We start from the raw sequence: 16494 nt of genomic DNA on the forward strand, positions 1-16494 counted from the left end.
TTATTCCATTTATTCCCTCCCACGGTTTTGTGTTGACGGGCTGCCAACAGTCAAATCCAGCTACAATTTCCTTAATAATTTTTTTTTTTTTGTTCGTTTCGATTAGGGATGTTCGTGGAAAAGACGGAGATTCTCCGTGAAGCCGAAGATCGATTGTCAAGTTCATATATGGTCTCGGTTAATTTATGTACACTTAACCGTCACATGTCTATCAGCTTCTGCCTTCGTTCATCTGCGAACCATAATCTACTGATAGAGGTTTCATTGTGGTACCAACTATAACGAAATTTTAACGACGGTCATTTAATTACTAATAAAATCTCGAACCCCAAGATATTTCGAATAATGGGCAAAAATATTTCCTTCACTATTTCCATTTCTGAAACGGAAACAAAAACAAAAATAGTTCATCGATAATTGATGGTTCCTTTCTTCTTCACGTTGCCTCGAATCTCTACCCTAATAAAAATACAGATTTCCCGTCTTACTCGAGATTGGTCCTTTTAGATAAAGGTGACACTTTAATAACCGAACATGAACATGTCACTTGGCTCCTTTCTTCTTCACGTTGTCTCGAATCTCTACCCTAATAAAAATACAGATTTCCCGTCTTACTCGAGACCGGTCCTTTTAGATAAAGGTGACACTTTAATAACCGAACATGGACATGTCACTTAGGTTCGAAAGGTCTATTGGCAACCCTATCGGATTTATGATGGAAACAAGTCTTTTCTAAGTTGTTGGGGGCAAATTTGGCATTAAATCCTCTTTGATTATTGTGTTTTAAAGATATATTATTCTTTTAGAAAAATTATTTTATATTAAAAAAAAATGGACCACTACTAAATATTATTATATGAATTATAAGAATTTAATTAAATTATTATAAAATATGTAAAAGTTTGAGATTTCATTAATAAAACATGGATCACATAACTTTTATTAAATTATATTCTTTAATATATTAAAATATTGTATACGACTCTAATTTATTATAGCTTCATAGCCTCGAGCTCTGGTATGCCATAGCCACGAACCATACAAGAATAGCACGTTTGTCTCTTCAAAATTCTCGAAATCTCCCGATCATGCCCTATTCTACGGTGGGACATGGATTTTCCAGCGACGATGGTGCAACTTTCTTACTGTGATTATCTCCACGAAAGCTCGATATTTCAGAAAGTTTCCAACGACATCTTTCGATGGTTTCTAACCCAACTCGTACGATCTTCATATGGATTATGAACTTATTTGGGTTGGGTTGAATTCAAATAAATGAAAATCTTATGGATTGGATTCGTTCACGGTCTCCCCTAAAATTAGATTGCGTTAAATAGAACCGATTCAAATTTTTTATTAATATTAAAATAAAATTTAATTATTTGAAAATAATTTTTTAAAATATAGGTTTATAGTGAGTTACACATTTTAATTAAATATTTAAAAATAAATAAATAAATAATGAGAAAATTGGGTCATTATTTGACCGGCATAGGTTCAAATGTTATAACTACCGGTCAGGAAGGTGCCGAGCCCAAATATTTGGGCCGGGTTGTGAGACGGTTTTTTTTGTCTGAAAAAATACATTGGTCCGGGTCCATTGGATTCGGGTTCGGACCAAAAAGGTATACAAAATCCCGAAAATGCCCCCGTCCATCAGCCCTGTCCTGTCCGAATCCGAGACCTTTCTCCAACGGCTACATCCAGAAACGCGCCGATTTAAAACTTACTCCTCTGTTTCCTTGCCATCTCTACAACTTCATTTCTCTCCGATCGTTAAACTCTCTCTCTCTCTCTCTCTCTCTCTCTCTCTCTCTCTCAGTTACAGTGACCACCATGGAGGAGACTCAAGCTGTGCTGTCCACCAGTGACGATTCAGGCGAAGATTTCTACGAGATGATTGAAGCGCCTAAGTTCGTTGACTTCACCGTTCCTGATCCCTACATTCCCGATGATCGCTACTGGTTCTGCTCACGAGTCGGTTTGTTTCTTCTCATTTTTCTTTCTTTTTTCTCTTCTCCTGTTGCTTAGGGTTTGATGTTTTTTATTCTTCAGTCTGTTGGAATTGTACTATCGGACGATCGCTGACCTGAACTACATTTTGGTTATCTTTTGAATTCCGTTACTGTTTTCTGTTTTCTTTTTTCTCCGATATTGTGTGAGTTTCCGGATTTTGCCTTGAGAACTAGGTCTGCTGCAAAAGGAGGAAAAGAAGAAGAGTTGCAGTGTTTGAATTTTGTTGAACTATTTTTGAATTGGAGTAGCTGAGAGATGAATTTCTTTAAATCATCTTGGATTGTTGTTCATTCTGATAACTATTTTAGTTCCATATATAATGTCTATTCTTATCCATTCAAAGTCAAGATTGTATTTCTTTCATTTCTTACACGAACAGAATAATTTTCTTCGTTTTGCACTCTCGAATTTTATTTTTCGTTAAAATTGTAGGGTGTGAAGAGAAGCATCCAGAAGAAATGGACTCTGATGTCGTTTACAAAAACTTTGTTATGCGGGTATGTTGTTGATTGAGTTCCTCTGCAAGCGGGTTCTCTACTTTCTTAATTGTTTTTCATGTAAGAAAGTGTTGAATCAAACAGGTAATGGCAGCGAGGAGTCCGAATGTACGGCTTCAGAGAGGTCGAAGGTTAGGATCAAAATTTCTCTTCTTCTTACATTTTTCTTACCTTTCTTCTGCACATGAATGATAAGATTTAGCATCATTTTGTGTAACTACTAGGAACCTGAAATGCCCACTTACAGCCCCTCCAAAGTCTTCGAGGCCTAGAGTGGCAAGGCTAGCTCTGATATCTTCCATTTCCAAAAGGATTGTGGACGCTAGAGTGAAATCTGGACCGCCTACTACCAAGCCTAGTACGACACAAGCTCATGCCAAAGCAATGACTACTCCAAGGAACAGGAAGCTTAACTCCAATACCAATTCTTTTCTGAGTGTTAAAAATTCCAAGACAACATCAGCTGAAGAGCCAAAGACTACAACGGTAGCTAAGGCTTTGGTCTTTCAATCTCCAAAGAGAGATAGGAAAAAGAAAAGTTCAAAAGAAATGAATACCCCTGTGAAAACTTTGTGTGCAGCAATGAAGAAACTTGAGATTACTAGTGGAAAGAAGAATGTATTAGGGGATGGACAGTCATTGCCCCAGGATGTTGTGAGGAAGAAGTTCAGAGGACGCGAGGTAAAGAGCCGGGTTCTTGATTCATTGGGAGTTCACGGTTGCAAATGCCAGGATGCCAAATCTGCAAGAGTTTTGAAGAGAAGCAAAGAAAAGAACCTAAAGCCGCCTCTTCCTGATCGTGTTGCCAAAGAAATTGTTGATGATGATGCCAGTAACATGGATATTGATGAGAAATCAAGGCATGTTTCAATACAAGGGTGCTCTATGTCAACTTCTGCTAAGAGTAATGAAGGAAATCAAGATGAACTTTTAAGATCTGAAGATTCAGATAGCTTTTCCGAAGACTCTAATGAAACTTCAATATCGAATTTTGATGAGAGAATTTCGGAAAAAGAGGTTGTTCTATGTGAAGTGGAGGATGATAAGAACCAAGAATACCATCGTGAAGAGATAGTCAAAACAGGTGCATTGGAGATGAATATTTCAGAACTTCTGGAGTGTGATGATAAAGAAAATGTAGCTGAAATGAATGAAGGTGATCGGGATGAAACGGTTTTGCAAATTGCAGAGATTCTAAACGAGAATACAGATAAAGTGTCCAAAAAATCTATAGATGATGATCCAGATGAGAAAATTTCAGAAGCAAATGATCTCAAATCTATTCTGTGCAAAGTGGAGCTTGAGAAGAATCAAGAATGCAATCATATAGAGCATGAAAGTGAAACCACCACAGATGAAAATGTCGCACCCAATGATAACAGGTAATGAACCGCTCTAATTTTGCATATAAGTTGAATATGCTGTTCTGATTATTGATTCGTTGAAAGGAAAATCGCAGGGAAAACAATTCTCACGGCCGATCTGAAAGAGTGGCATTTGGCAAACATGAGAAATTTAAAAATACAGCAAAGGTCTCTGCTTTTACCTGGTCCTTTTACTATGGTGTTTTTACTCCATTCATTTCGGTCTCTGCTTGCTGTAATGATAGCTAAAAACGGTGCAGGTGGTCAAGGGAGTATCAAAGAACACTGTGAAAGAGAAATCTACCCCTGCCGTAGTTGGTTCTCATGGGCTGAAACCCAGCAGACCAAAGTCCACGAATCCCAAGCCATTCAGGCTCAGAACTGATGTATGTGATCTCTCTCATCTACCATCAAGATTATTAGATTATCTTATCTGAGATCCCACGTTGGTTAGAGAGGAGAACGAAACATTCCTTATAAGGGTGTGGAAACTCTCCCTAGCAGATCCGTTTTAAAAACCTTGAGGGAAAGCCCAAAAGAGGACAAGATCAGTTAGCAGTGGGGCCAGATGCGAGGCGGTGTACCAGTGAGGATGCCAATTTCGTTAGGTGCTTTAGGAAAGAGGGGTGCTAAGGGAAAGCCCAAAAAAGAGTGTGAAAACCTTGGTTGGAGAGGAGAACAAAGCATTTCTTATAAGGGTGTGGAAACCTCCCCTAGCAGACGGGTTTTAAAAACCTTGAGGGGTAAGCGGAAAGGGAAAGCCCAAAAAGACAATATCGGTTAGCAGTGGGCTTAGACTATTACATCTTTATCTCTTCAAAATGCTAATCTGATTTCATTAGGTGCTTTAGGAAAGAGGGGTGCTAAGGGAAGCAAACTTGGGGAAGAAGCCTAATTGTCCCTTGAAAGACATCACTACATCTCGTAGGTTCCATGGGGACGACAAGTTGCAGAGAAAAAATAAATACACGAACCAAGTGAGTTTTCTTCAATCAAAAGTTTTTCAAATCCCTCCTCCGTGGATAGAGAGAAATATAATTACTTTTTCTTTTCGTTAGAATTCTGAATGTGAAAATGATGTTGAAGAAGAATATGAACAAAGGATATTAGAGAGCAAAGCCCCAGATGATCCACGAGTAAGTTGATACTCAAGAGAGAATTAGTTTAGTTTGTTTTTTCCAAGATCTGCCAATCTAAAGGCATTTAACATCTGTGATGCTTACAGGGAGGAACAATACCAGATTCCTGCAACAACAAAAAAGTAGATTCTGAACATAAGTTATGTACAATGGATTCACAAAGTTGTGTTGCTTTAAAACGCAAGAAACAGAGTCGTTGTCGTCAGCTCGAACTAAGCAAAGAGAGAGCAACCAAGAAAACAGAGGAGAATTTGAAAAGGACTAAATTAGAAAGGATACAGCAAAGAGTTAGGAAGCCTAGAAGAAGGTAGGTAAAATTTTAAATATTTGAACCCTCATAACATATGATGTTCTGACACAAGGAACTCTTCTCTTAAGGGTTGTATCAACTAAAGAAGAAATAACTTCTCTGGTACCATCTCGCCAACACAGTGCAAAGAAGGAAACCCCTCTGAAAATATTGAGTCACAAAGATGCTAAAAAACCATTAGATGCAATATCTCGAAAAAGAAGGCCTTCTCCAACTACTACTCCAAAGGAGCCAAATCTTCATAACAGTCATTTACCAACGAGAGTTGCTCAGGAAAATTGGCGTAGGTGATCATGATCAATTATTTTCGGTCTGTTCAACTAAATCATTGAATTGTGTGTTACTGCAACTTACATTTAGATTATACATAATTGTGTCTCTAAGCATGAGTGTGTGAGAGTTTTGTGAATTTGAAGCATAGCATGCCATTTATGTACCCTACCCATTTTTAAATATATATTATAATCAATCAATTATTGTGCATAAAATGAATTTTTGTGTACTTTTATTTTGTTCTATGACCTTACTTTGAAGGGGATCTGTTATATAGGTTGTACAACTATGTCCTTGTGCTCTAGATAATACTCTTACTTTGTGTTAGTATTGCACAACAAAACACATTTAGATAAACACAAAGAATAGGAGAGAGAAAATGCAATGAGAAATATTGGCTAAAAGTTTATATTGATGGCGTATGTACACCAAGAATAGGAGAGAGAAAAATGCAAAGAGGAATATTGGCTAAAGGTTTGTATTGATAAACACAAAGAATAGGAGAGAGAAAATGCAAGGAGGAATATCAGCTAAAGGTTTATAGCCATGACTTTTGTCTACCAAAAATAGGAGAGAGAAAATGCAAGAAGGAATGTTGGCTAAAGGGTACACCGAACATAGTACATCTTCAAAGTACTGCCTAAGGATAGATATATATATTGTTTAAAGATATTCTATAGCTTTTTACTATAAATAGTCGAATAGACAGCAGACTCTCTACAACTTTTTACTCTAAATAGTCGAATAGCACTTTGTTCTCATCTTTCTCATCTTTCTGTCAAGTTTGGATAAGTAGAGCATACCATTTAAAAAGAAGGCAGAACTTCTTGTAGCTAAAGTAGGTATAGTGTTTAGCAGGAAAAAAGGTGGTGGCTAATCTGTGATTCTTCATAGCCAATAAATACTAATTAATACTTTTGTCGTGCAATGATTGCTTTCTACAAACTTTATGATTGTTCAACTGGAACTTAATTGATTGACATGTTTGTTACAGATGCTTCCTACTAATGAAGCAAAAGGCAGGAAAACAGGAAAAAGGAGAGGGCAAAAACCCTTTTTTCCCAGCCTACAGGGATCTAACCTCCAGTTTGCTAGCTTCTTGAGAAAGGCTTGAAATCCTAATAGGACTAAACACGAGTTTTGTGTTTACTTTGCACATTCTTTCTTGACAACAATGTCAATAAAGTTACAAGGTTCAGCTTCTTCAAGCATATGAACTACCATTCTCATGGAGGGCCTTGTAGACGGAGTCTTAGCCGTGCAGCGAAGTGCGATTCGTAACACTTTGATTGCATCTTCCACTTGAACCTCTGAGATGCTAGGATCTACCATATCTTTCAGATTGCCTTTTAGGTCTCTCATTCTGCTGTGTGCCCATTGTACAATGTCTTTGTTCTCCCCAAACTCTGGCTCATTGGGCTTCCTTCCTGTTACTAGTTCCATTAGGACCACTCCGAAGCTGTAAACGTCGCTCTTCTCGTTTATCTTGCACGTGTATGCATATTCTGTGACATCAAAGTAAAGTCGGAGGTAATTAAATTCGCCTTTTTCTCTTTTAAGTATTTTTGTTTTTCTTTGTGAATTCCATTTGACTAACCTGGGGCTATGTAGCCGAGTGTTCCTGCTATGACATGAGAAGAATCTCCACCCCCACAGGCATCTTGCAGAATCTTGGCTAACCCGAAATCTGCTATCCTAGGTTTCCAATCACTGTCTAATAAAATATTGCTCGACTTCACATCACGGTGAATCACGGGTTGGTCGCACCCATGATGCAAATATTCGAGTCCTCTTGCTGCTCCAACCGCAACCTCGTACCTTATCTGCCATCCCATCTCAATCTTTCTGCTAGTATGCAGCTGATCCCATAAACTTCCATTCGGTAAGTACTCATAAACCAACAGGTTACTATCCTCGCTCGAAATGCTACAGTATAATTTCACTACATTGACATGTCTCACTGAACTCAATGTAGCTACTTCTGCGTCATATTCAGATGACCTGATCTTCCTTTTGGTTAAGATGGTTGCACTGGTTTGACAATTTGTTTGGTCGATGGAGCTCGACTGCCATATATGTTTCACGGCGAGCTCTTTTCCATTACTTAATACAACTTTGTACACATTTCCAGATCCTCCTTTGCCTATCAAGTTGTGAGAATTGATTGAATCAATGATTTCCTTCTCCGTGAAGCAAACTATGTGGAATGGCTTCATATCCCATGATCGGGATTTCAGTAAATGCTTAGCATTGTTACGTTTCGATTTAACAAACAACAAGCACAAGAAGGACATGAGCAGCAACACTAGAATTCCAGCAATGGTACATGACAGCAACGACCTGATGTGGCTGGATGGTCTAGAAGTTGATGAACATGAACTCAAGTATCTAATAGACTCACTGCACAAGCCTGGATTTCTCATGAAACTTTCTTCAAAGGCTTGGATTGCTAGTGATTCAGGTACTTGGCCACTTAACCTGTTATTAGACAGGTCGAAACTGCTTAGCTTCAGCTGTGAAAAACTAGTTGGAATTTCGCCTGAAAGTTCGTTGTTCGACAGATTCAAGGAGTTTAGAATTGGCAGATATCCAAGATTCTCTGGAATATGCCCCGAGAACGAATTCATAGACAGATCTATGGTAGAAAGAGAACTGCAAGAGCCTAATGAGCTAGGTATGTTGTCTGAAAACTTGTTGTTGTTCAAAGAAAGGCTGTCTAAGACCTTCAACTTGCCAAGTGATTCTGGTATTGGACCAACAAATTGGTTCAAATCGACCTGGATCGAGACTAAGGACGATACTTCGCCAAGCTCGGCCGGTAGTCTTCCAGAAAACCGGTTGTTCGATAAGAATAACTGGGCAAGAGCTTTTGCTTTACCGATATCAGATGTCACTGGACCGTCAAACTGATTCATTGAAAGATCAATGATGCTAAGATTCGGCAGACTCCAAATCCCAGCAGGAACGACACCTGAAAGAGAGTTATTGCTTACACGAAAACGCTTCAAAGATTTACAGTTCATATAGCTTTCTGGGATTCCACCACTGAAGTTGTTTTGCAGCATCAGGAGAACAGTCATACTGCCCTGCTTGCACATGTCTGGAGGTATAGGTCCAGATAAGAAATTCTCTGAAACATCAATGAAAAGGAAGGCTGCCCAAGATCCAATTCTTTGAGGCAGGCTGCCAGTGAGCTTGTTCTGGTAAAGAGATAGTTCAACAAGCTCCTTGAAGTCCCCGAACTCCTCCGGAATCGTACCGGAAAATCGATTTTGAAAGAGCTGCAAGGACTCCAGATTGGTCAAGAACCTCAACTCCATAAGATCACCTTCAAGATTATTAGTAGAGGCATCAAATTTCCTCAGTCCAGTGAGGTTACCGAACCCGATCGGAAGCTTCCCGGTTAAGGAATTCTCGTGTAACTCCAGCTGCCATAGCCTCCTGAGATTCACAATCTGAGAAGGAATTTCACCTGTAAGTTCATTTTGTGAGAGCTCAAGATTCTCAAGCAGAGAGAGGTTCCCAATCCCAGGTGGGATTTCTCCATGAATGCTGCAGTTAGAGAGGTAAAGCCAATAAAGCTTGTTAAGCTCAATAATCTCTGATGGGAATGAAGTTGTTGGGTTAAATGAATTATCTCCAAGGCTCAAGAACTCCAAATCAGTAAGATTCAGAAGAGATTTCCAAGGAAAATCTCCAGAAAAACCACTGTTATTCAAATTCAAGAACCTTAATCTCTCCAAAGAAGACAAATCAGGCACTTCACCAGTAAAGAAATTCTGTCCCAAATCCAAATACTTCAACATGGAACAGTTCCTCAAGGCATTACTGACTGTCCCATACAAAAAATTACCACCAAAAGAGAGCTTCTCAAGAGACTGCAAAGAACAAATGGAATGAAAAGGAAGAATCCCAGATAAGTTATGAGCAGAGAGATTGATTTCCACAACAAAGCCATTGGAATCACAGACAATGCCATGGAAGCTGCTGCAAACATCTTTCCCTCTTACCCAAGAACTAAGAGCCATGGAGGTTGAGTTGTTGTGGAGGGCGGACTTGAGGTCCAAAAGTGGCTGAAGTTCATCGCCATGGGAGAGAGAAAGTGAACAGAGGAAGAGGAGGAGGAGGAGGAGGAGGAGGAGGAAGTGGCGGAGACCCACCAGAGAAGGGGGGCGGCCGGAGTGTTTGCCGGCGGGAAGTGGTGGAGGGTTGAGTGAATTAGACATGGGAGAGTAAGAGGAAGGCGGAAAATGGGAGAGAGAAGAAATTGAAGAGAAAAGGCCGTGGAAAATTGAGGATCATCGTGTTCACAGAAAGGAAACCGGTGGAGAAAGAGAATTGGGAGACGCAAACTGTGAAGAAGCTTCCTTGAACGTATTGGGAACAATTTTGTTGAAGGGAACAAAAAAAAGTGTGTGGATTTGAGGTACGTTTTCCCATATCATTCTTCCAAAATTCAATATAAAATTGATTAGAATATAGTCAAGATTCAAGCACTTTATTAAATTAGTTGTACATTACTGACCAATTTGAGTATATATTACCAAAATACTTAGTACTATACTGACTTGATGTTAAGTTAAACTATAAATTTAGTCGAAAAATGTTTAAGAATATCTAAGATAACAATTGCTACGTAGAATAACTAATGTAGGTAAATTAATAGTTTGTATTTATTTTACAGGTTTTGTTAAGGACATCCATCCGGTGTGTCCTTGGTGACACCAGCTTAAATTAATCAGGCAAGTGGTTAAGTTAATCGTCCTATCAATATGGTTATATTTGAGATATGATTATATTTGATATTGACACGTGTCACACATGTCATATATATTGATATATGTAAATTGTTTATGGATCAATATGCTTATGACATAATATGTATATGTTATAATATGTGAATTGCATGATAATACTTACCGATGTGTTCAATGATATGTTTGAGATATGATACAAGAAGGATGCACTAAACGTAATGTAATGATAGGAGTAAGATATGTTGATGAAACAGAAAGGTTAGGTTACGTATCGAAGTGTTGTGGACATAAGAGATTTATAAAAATGATATGGTCACGATCGATTGATAAAAAAATATAGTTAGTTTATGAGTAGAAAGAGTTATGATAGATTGATAGAGCGATAGCGTTAGGATATGTTTTTGTAACGATATAATTAAGGTACGTTCATGTAACGATATGACTATGATAAGTATAAGAATGTTAAAGATATGATAAATTAGGGAATGATATGACTGCAAAGTATTTATGATATGATATGATATGATTATGATACGACATATATATATGAAAATGATATGAAATATGTGATAAATTGGTATGTTTATGATATGAAATATTGTGATACGATATGTTACGGTATGGTATGACATGCATATGATGAAAATTGTTATGTTTGGAAGCATGGAATGTTATGATATCATATATTTATGTAATTTGAATAATATGATACGTTTGACATGCAAAACCGAAATGTGAAATGATATGAAAAACGATATGATATGTATGGGAATGCTATCGGGGTTGTATTAAATGATAATGAAAATGGAAAAATGTTGGGACCTTATGGGATACCCCTCACCCTTCACGATAGTACGAACGTGTACGTTATGATGTAGGAAAACGATCATTATGGTTATCATAATGTTGTGATGACCAAGTTGGAAAATGATCATTATGTTTAACATAGTGTTGCGATGGTCAGATAGGAAAACGATCATTATGTTTAACATAATGTTGTCATGACGGTTACTAGTTTTAACGGGTGTCCGACCTAAGGAGCTCTCAGAATATTCATCTGACAAGGAAAGTGGCCCAGCAGTGTGCGAACTGAATGGTGAATCCATACTCACACGTATGGGTTGTGTGTAGAGTATATGATACACATTCAAGTTACCCATTCAAATAGTACCATAGGAAAATAGACGGTTATGATAGGTCCCGTCATTGCATTCGCATATTCTTGCATTTAACTCTAATAGTGGAGCCACTTACTGAGTATCTCTTTAAATACTCAAATCACGTGTTACTTCTATTTCAGGTTAAGACAAGACATTCATGTACGACTAACAACAACATCACAACTTAAGACTATTACTCCGAATCGTTACATTAAATAACTATTTGTAATCCTGTAAGACAAAATCCTTAAAATGATTAGACCCCGCGAGTTAATATTAACAAATACAACTAAAGTTTTGGAGACAAGTGAACCTATTGTAATCCCCGACTTTTAGCATTTGCAGATAGAAATGTCAATTTAATAGGGAGAAAGCGATCGAGAGATTTTTCTCTAAATCGAGCGATATGAGTAACACTGTCAAGCAAAGACTTTATTGGTATGTATAAAAGAAAATGTGACAAGGGGTACTTGGAATTCAATCACTCACCTCTTTTTGACTCATAAAATGGAATTTTATAGCCACCTTTTTTGACATTTTTTTTCCTTTCAATATCCCATGTGTTTTTATTTTATTGATTAAAATATCGTTTCTATTTTAATTTTAGTCCCTCAAAATTAATTATGATCGAGCGATATGGAAATCTCTACCAGGGAGTAAGATTTAGATTACCTTATTCATCGAATATTTCAAGACAATAACACTTGTTTGAGATTCGAATCCCTCTACAATCAAGATCGATCATGTCAAGCTTGAATGATTATACATGCAACCTAACCTACGTAAAATTGCAAAAATCTTAGTCATTGGCTACAGGAAATGACAAATGCTCCTTTTACTACATCTGAATACAACATACATGACTTTATATAGCCTCAAAATGAAACTCTTGACCTAATGTGAGACATTTCAAGAGTCTGTAACATTCATATTTTAGGACTGTGATGAGCCATTATGTAAAAGGTAATTTAAAGTAAATAAAAAGTCTTAAAATAGGTTAGTGAAATACAGTAACTCTAAATTATAATCCACAAAAAAAAAAAAATTTATAACAATGAAGTTTCATTATTCTTCAATGTGGCATGAATTGAAATATTTTTGATAATTTTAACAGCATTTTCTTCACATCTTCCTTGGAATATATTGTATGATTGATGCTCGTGGTTCATAGGATCGAGATTGGTTAAATAATAGTTTTCAATTAAGAAAATACATGATATGAATATATATTTAAAATTTACAAAGGGGATGCTACATATTTTTTGAAAAAATGAGGGATATATAACGATTGGGGTGGGAAAAAATCTTTTTGACCAACTCGAGATTTCAGGTTTGTTGAGTTGATGACTCGAATAACTCAAAAAGAGTTCACGAATATCGACTCGACTCGATCCAACACTATATTTTTCAAGTTTGGCTGAGTTGCTGGCTTTTTTAAAAAAAAAAAAAAAAAAAAAAAAAAAAATCTACTTGTCTACCATATATGTGACAGTGCATCACTAACATCATTGCAAACGTTAAATATTCTTAATTTTTTTAAAAGTAGCATAGGGTTGAGTTGGATTGTAACATTATTCTCAGATTGGTCGGGTTGACCAACCCAGAAAATGTCTAACTTACGAACCGAATCAAAATTTTCAATTTTTAAAAAATTCAACCAAATCCAAACCCGAAAAAAAAAAAAATAACTCAAGGATTGGATTGGGTATTCGGAATTGGTCGAATTATCGAATGTTACGAACATTTTTTTCAAATATATTATTTGTTTTAATGTGTCTAGACTACAAACAAAATCATATGCACTAAAACAAATATTCTTTTCATATATATTCTCAATTTTGTTTTTTTATTTCAATTATATGCTCTAAAGTAAATGGAACAAACATTTTTTTTTAATCTTATTCGCTCCGACAAGAATTTTGATAAACACTCGAGATCACTAAGTTATATTTATGTTCGCAGAGATTTCATTAATTAATTTTAAAATAAACTATTATGATTCATCCGCTATATATATAATATAAATGTAAGATCCCATATCAGGGGAACGAAACATTTCTTTCTTAGCACGGTGTAAAAACCTCTATCTAATAGATGTGTTTTAAAATCATGAGACTGATAACAATACCTAACGGATCAAAACAGACAATGTCTACTATCAGTGAGCTTGAGTTGTTAGAATAAAAGTGGGCAGTAAAAAAATTGATAATTGATACCGCTTAGCTTTACCATATATGTAATTATGTAAAGATTAAACTTTTTAATCGCAGAACATACTAGAATAAAGTATCGGAATCTACGGAACTTTTATTTGTTCGCTTTAAACACATTTATAGATTAAAAGTTTTTTTCGTTAGGAATATATACTTTTAAAGTTTTAAAAAAATTATAAATTAGGGTAAACATTAAGCAATAAAATTTATAATTTATTCATAAATAGATTTAAAAAGAAAAAACGAAGAGGCAAATTTCAAAATTAAAATTATTAATAAGTAATCTAAATAAACAAATAAATAAAAGGTCAAATATTTTTGGACAAAGGTGGGCCATGGCCCAACAACCTCTTTGACTTAATTCAAACTATATTGACTTTTTTTTTTGCTTTTTCATTAAATTTTGTGACTTTTTATTTTATAAATATTTTAGTAATAATATACTAAATTAATTATTTTCCTTCAAAATCATGAATTTATGAAAATAAATAAATAAATAACTTATTTTTAAATTAATTTATGAAATAAAATTAAATTTTTTTCAACCGCACAATTACGCTTATCCTAACATGAAATTAGTCCTATAAAACGTCTCTAATAATTCATACTTAATGATGAATTTTGGTTGCATTGCAGACAAATTATCGCTAAACTTTTTAATAATTATAGCTAAAAATCGTCTTTTTTTTTTTGTAGATCTAATTGTACCATTGAGGTTAACCGACCCTAAAATTTATACCCACCGCTTCTAAATCAATATTTTTAAGTTAAAGTGAGAAATAATAAATAAATAAATTTAAAAATATTATTGAAATTTTTTAAAATTCAAAAATATTTTTTAGATAAAATACCACGTTTAAAATTATTTTTATTAGTTTAAAATTTTAAAACAAAAATTGATATTATTATTATTATTATTATTATTATTATTTGGGATTGGGCACCGACAATCCAAGTGTCAGTGAAGTGTTAAGGTTTGTTTTTCTTAAAGAACAAGATTCTGTTTACATCAGTCAACTTCATGCTCTGATTTTAGTCAAAGGTGTCAGAAAAAAAAGTTATTATAATCATTTCTTAATTATTTCATCAATTCACATTTTTATAATAAAATTCATCTATTTTTCATAGCCCATATGTTTATTTACTGGAGTTGGGTTTCGAGACGTATACAAATTAATGGTGATGCGTGGTTTTGATCCAGTGTTCTACTCGCTATTTATCTTAATAATAAACTTGTAAGACAGAATCTCGTACCTGTACAGTGTTTTGTTTGATACGGATGCTTAAGTTAGTATCGAGTTTGCGTGGTTTTGATCAAGTGTTCTACTCGTTGTTTATCTTAATAAACTTGTAAGACAGAAACCTGTACCTGTATAGTGTTTGCCCAATACGCTCTGATGTTTAAGCTAGTACCAAGTCGAAGTCATGTCGATCTGGACATAATAGAACTGTGTACCTTATTCAAATCTTCTCTGACACGTGTTGGATCGATATGAAAACCCTAGAGGAGTGAATCTAATTAGTATAAGATTAGCTCAAATAACTTTGAAAATGAGCGTTATATGGTTGATAAAGTTGGTGGTATGGTCGTAGTTTCAACAATTATTAGAGTTGGATAGTTGCTATAACTAGATGAGACCTAACCATCCTTGTCTTTATTGGATCATTCCTAATTAGTATAAGGTTAGCTCAAATAGGACAATGTGGTGGATAGCTAAATGGCAAGATCTCACATCGGTGTGATGGTATGTCAAACATGTTCATTCTCTTCATTTCTTAAGAATGAAGACTACTCCCTACAGACCAACACGAGTTCTTCTAGAATGTTTTGTCTTCATTCACATGCATCAGTCTCAAGAAATGCATAGGTCACCCAAACATGGAATTACTCTAAATAAAGCACGTTTATAAAGTTCTTATGATTGAGCTACCGAAAAAGAAAATACACCTTGTTGATATAGGTAGTAGCTTTCATTCATTTCCTTTCCATCTTTCTTAGTCATTCTATTCTTAGGATCGCTCGAATTCGGATGTGATTTTAGTTCATTCACGTATCCCTTCTTGACTTGGGTGTCATAACTTGGATTGAGTTATGAATTTATTTAGACTGGCTTCCGTTCACATAATAATTACCAAATGAATTTATATAGGATGCATTGTTTCATGAATATAACAATTACCAAATGATCCCAAATTATTAGTATTCCTCGTTAAAAAGTGTTTTTTTTTAAAAAAAAAATTCATTCTTTATACATTAATAAAATAGAAAAATAAAATTGGCGTCGCCCGGACTCGAACCGGAGACCTTCAGTGTGTTAGACTGACGTGATAACCAACTACACCACGACACCGTTGATGAAAATTGCATTTCTTTTTAAATTAAAAATGGAATTACATATGAATAAAATAGTGAATTAAAATGGCGTCGCCCGGACTTGAACCGGAGACCTTCAGTGTGTTAGACTGACGTGATAACCAACTACACCACGACACCATTTTGGTAGTCACGTATTTAGTTTTGCAAAAAGATAAAGATTTATTTTATAACAAAATATTCCCAACTAATTGTAAGAAAATATTAATGAAAATAGTTTAAATTAGTAACTGAAATTTATTCTCTTATATCATTTTATAAAATTAATTTATTTGTTAGTAAATCTTTATGTTATGGGTACTTGAAATAAGTTTCTAACGTATTTAAAAAGATAATGTTCGTGGATGAATAAAGACGACATGAACGTCTTAGATATTGAGTAAGATAGATA

The 16494-nt window shown here is 35.4% G+C and overlaps 2 protein-coding genes and 2 non-coding genes across 5 annotated transcripts; 1 reads left to right on the forward strand and 3 right to left on the reverse strand.

The window, feature by feature from the left end:
* Positions 1-1730: 1730 nt before the first annotated feature.
* LOC111455012 lies at positions 1731-6727 on the forward strand. 2 transcript variants are annotated; one of them, XM_023096521.1, is made up of 11 exons: positions 1731-1981; positions 2449-2513; positions 2598-2644; positions 2738-3895; positions 3973-4045; positions 4138-4263; positions 4729-4854; positions 4936-5013; positions 5103-5323; positions 5395-5609; positions 6594-6727. In XM_023096521.1, the coding sequence occupies exons 1-11, from the start codon at positions 1837-1839 to the stop codon at positions 6605-6607; spliced, it is 2268 nt and encodes a 755-aa protein (XP_022952289.1). In that variant the 5' UTR covers positions 1731-1836; the 3' UTR covers positions 6608-6727. The 2 variants fall into 2 exon arrangements, with proteins under 2 accessions (XP_022952289.1, XP_022952290.1); XM_023096522.1 differs by having other exon boundaries at positions 5103-5317; positions 5392-5609.
* On the reverse strand, positions 6531-9980 carry LOC111455011 (receptor-like protein kinase HAIKU2). The gene is made up of 2 exons (XM_023096520.1): positions 7197-9980; positions 6531-7104 (listed from the first exon to the last, which is right to left on the reverse strand). The coding sequence occupies exons 1-2, from the start codon at positions 9823-9825 to the stop codon at positions 6746-6748; spliced, it is 2988 nt and encodes a 995-aa protein (XP_022952288.1). The 5' UTR covers positions 9826-9980; the 3' UTR covers positions 6531-6745.
* Positions 9981-16006: 6026 nt separating this feature from the next.
* Positions 16007-16080, reverse strand: TRNAV-AAC. Its single transcript has one exon. It is a non-coding gene; the product is annotated as a tRNA-Val (tRNA).
* A 69-nt stretch (positions 16081-16149) lies between these two features.
* On the reverse strand, positions 16150-16223 carry TRNAV-AAC. The gene has a single exon. It is a non-coding gene; the product is annotated as a tRNA-Val (tRNA).
* Between the last annotated feature and the right edge of the window lie 271 nt (positions 16224-16494).

The sequence above is a fragment of the Cucurbita moschata genome, unplaced genomic scaffold, assembly GCF_002738365.1.
Source record: "Cucurbita moschata cultivar Rifu unplaced genomic scaffold, Cmos_1.0 Cmo_Scf00017, whole genome shotgun sequence".
Classification (NCBI taxonomy): Eukaryota; Viridiplantae; Streptophyta; class Magnoliopsida; order Cucurbitales; family Cucurbitaceae; genus Cucurbita; species Cucurbita moschata.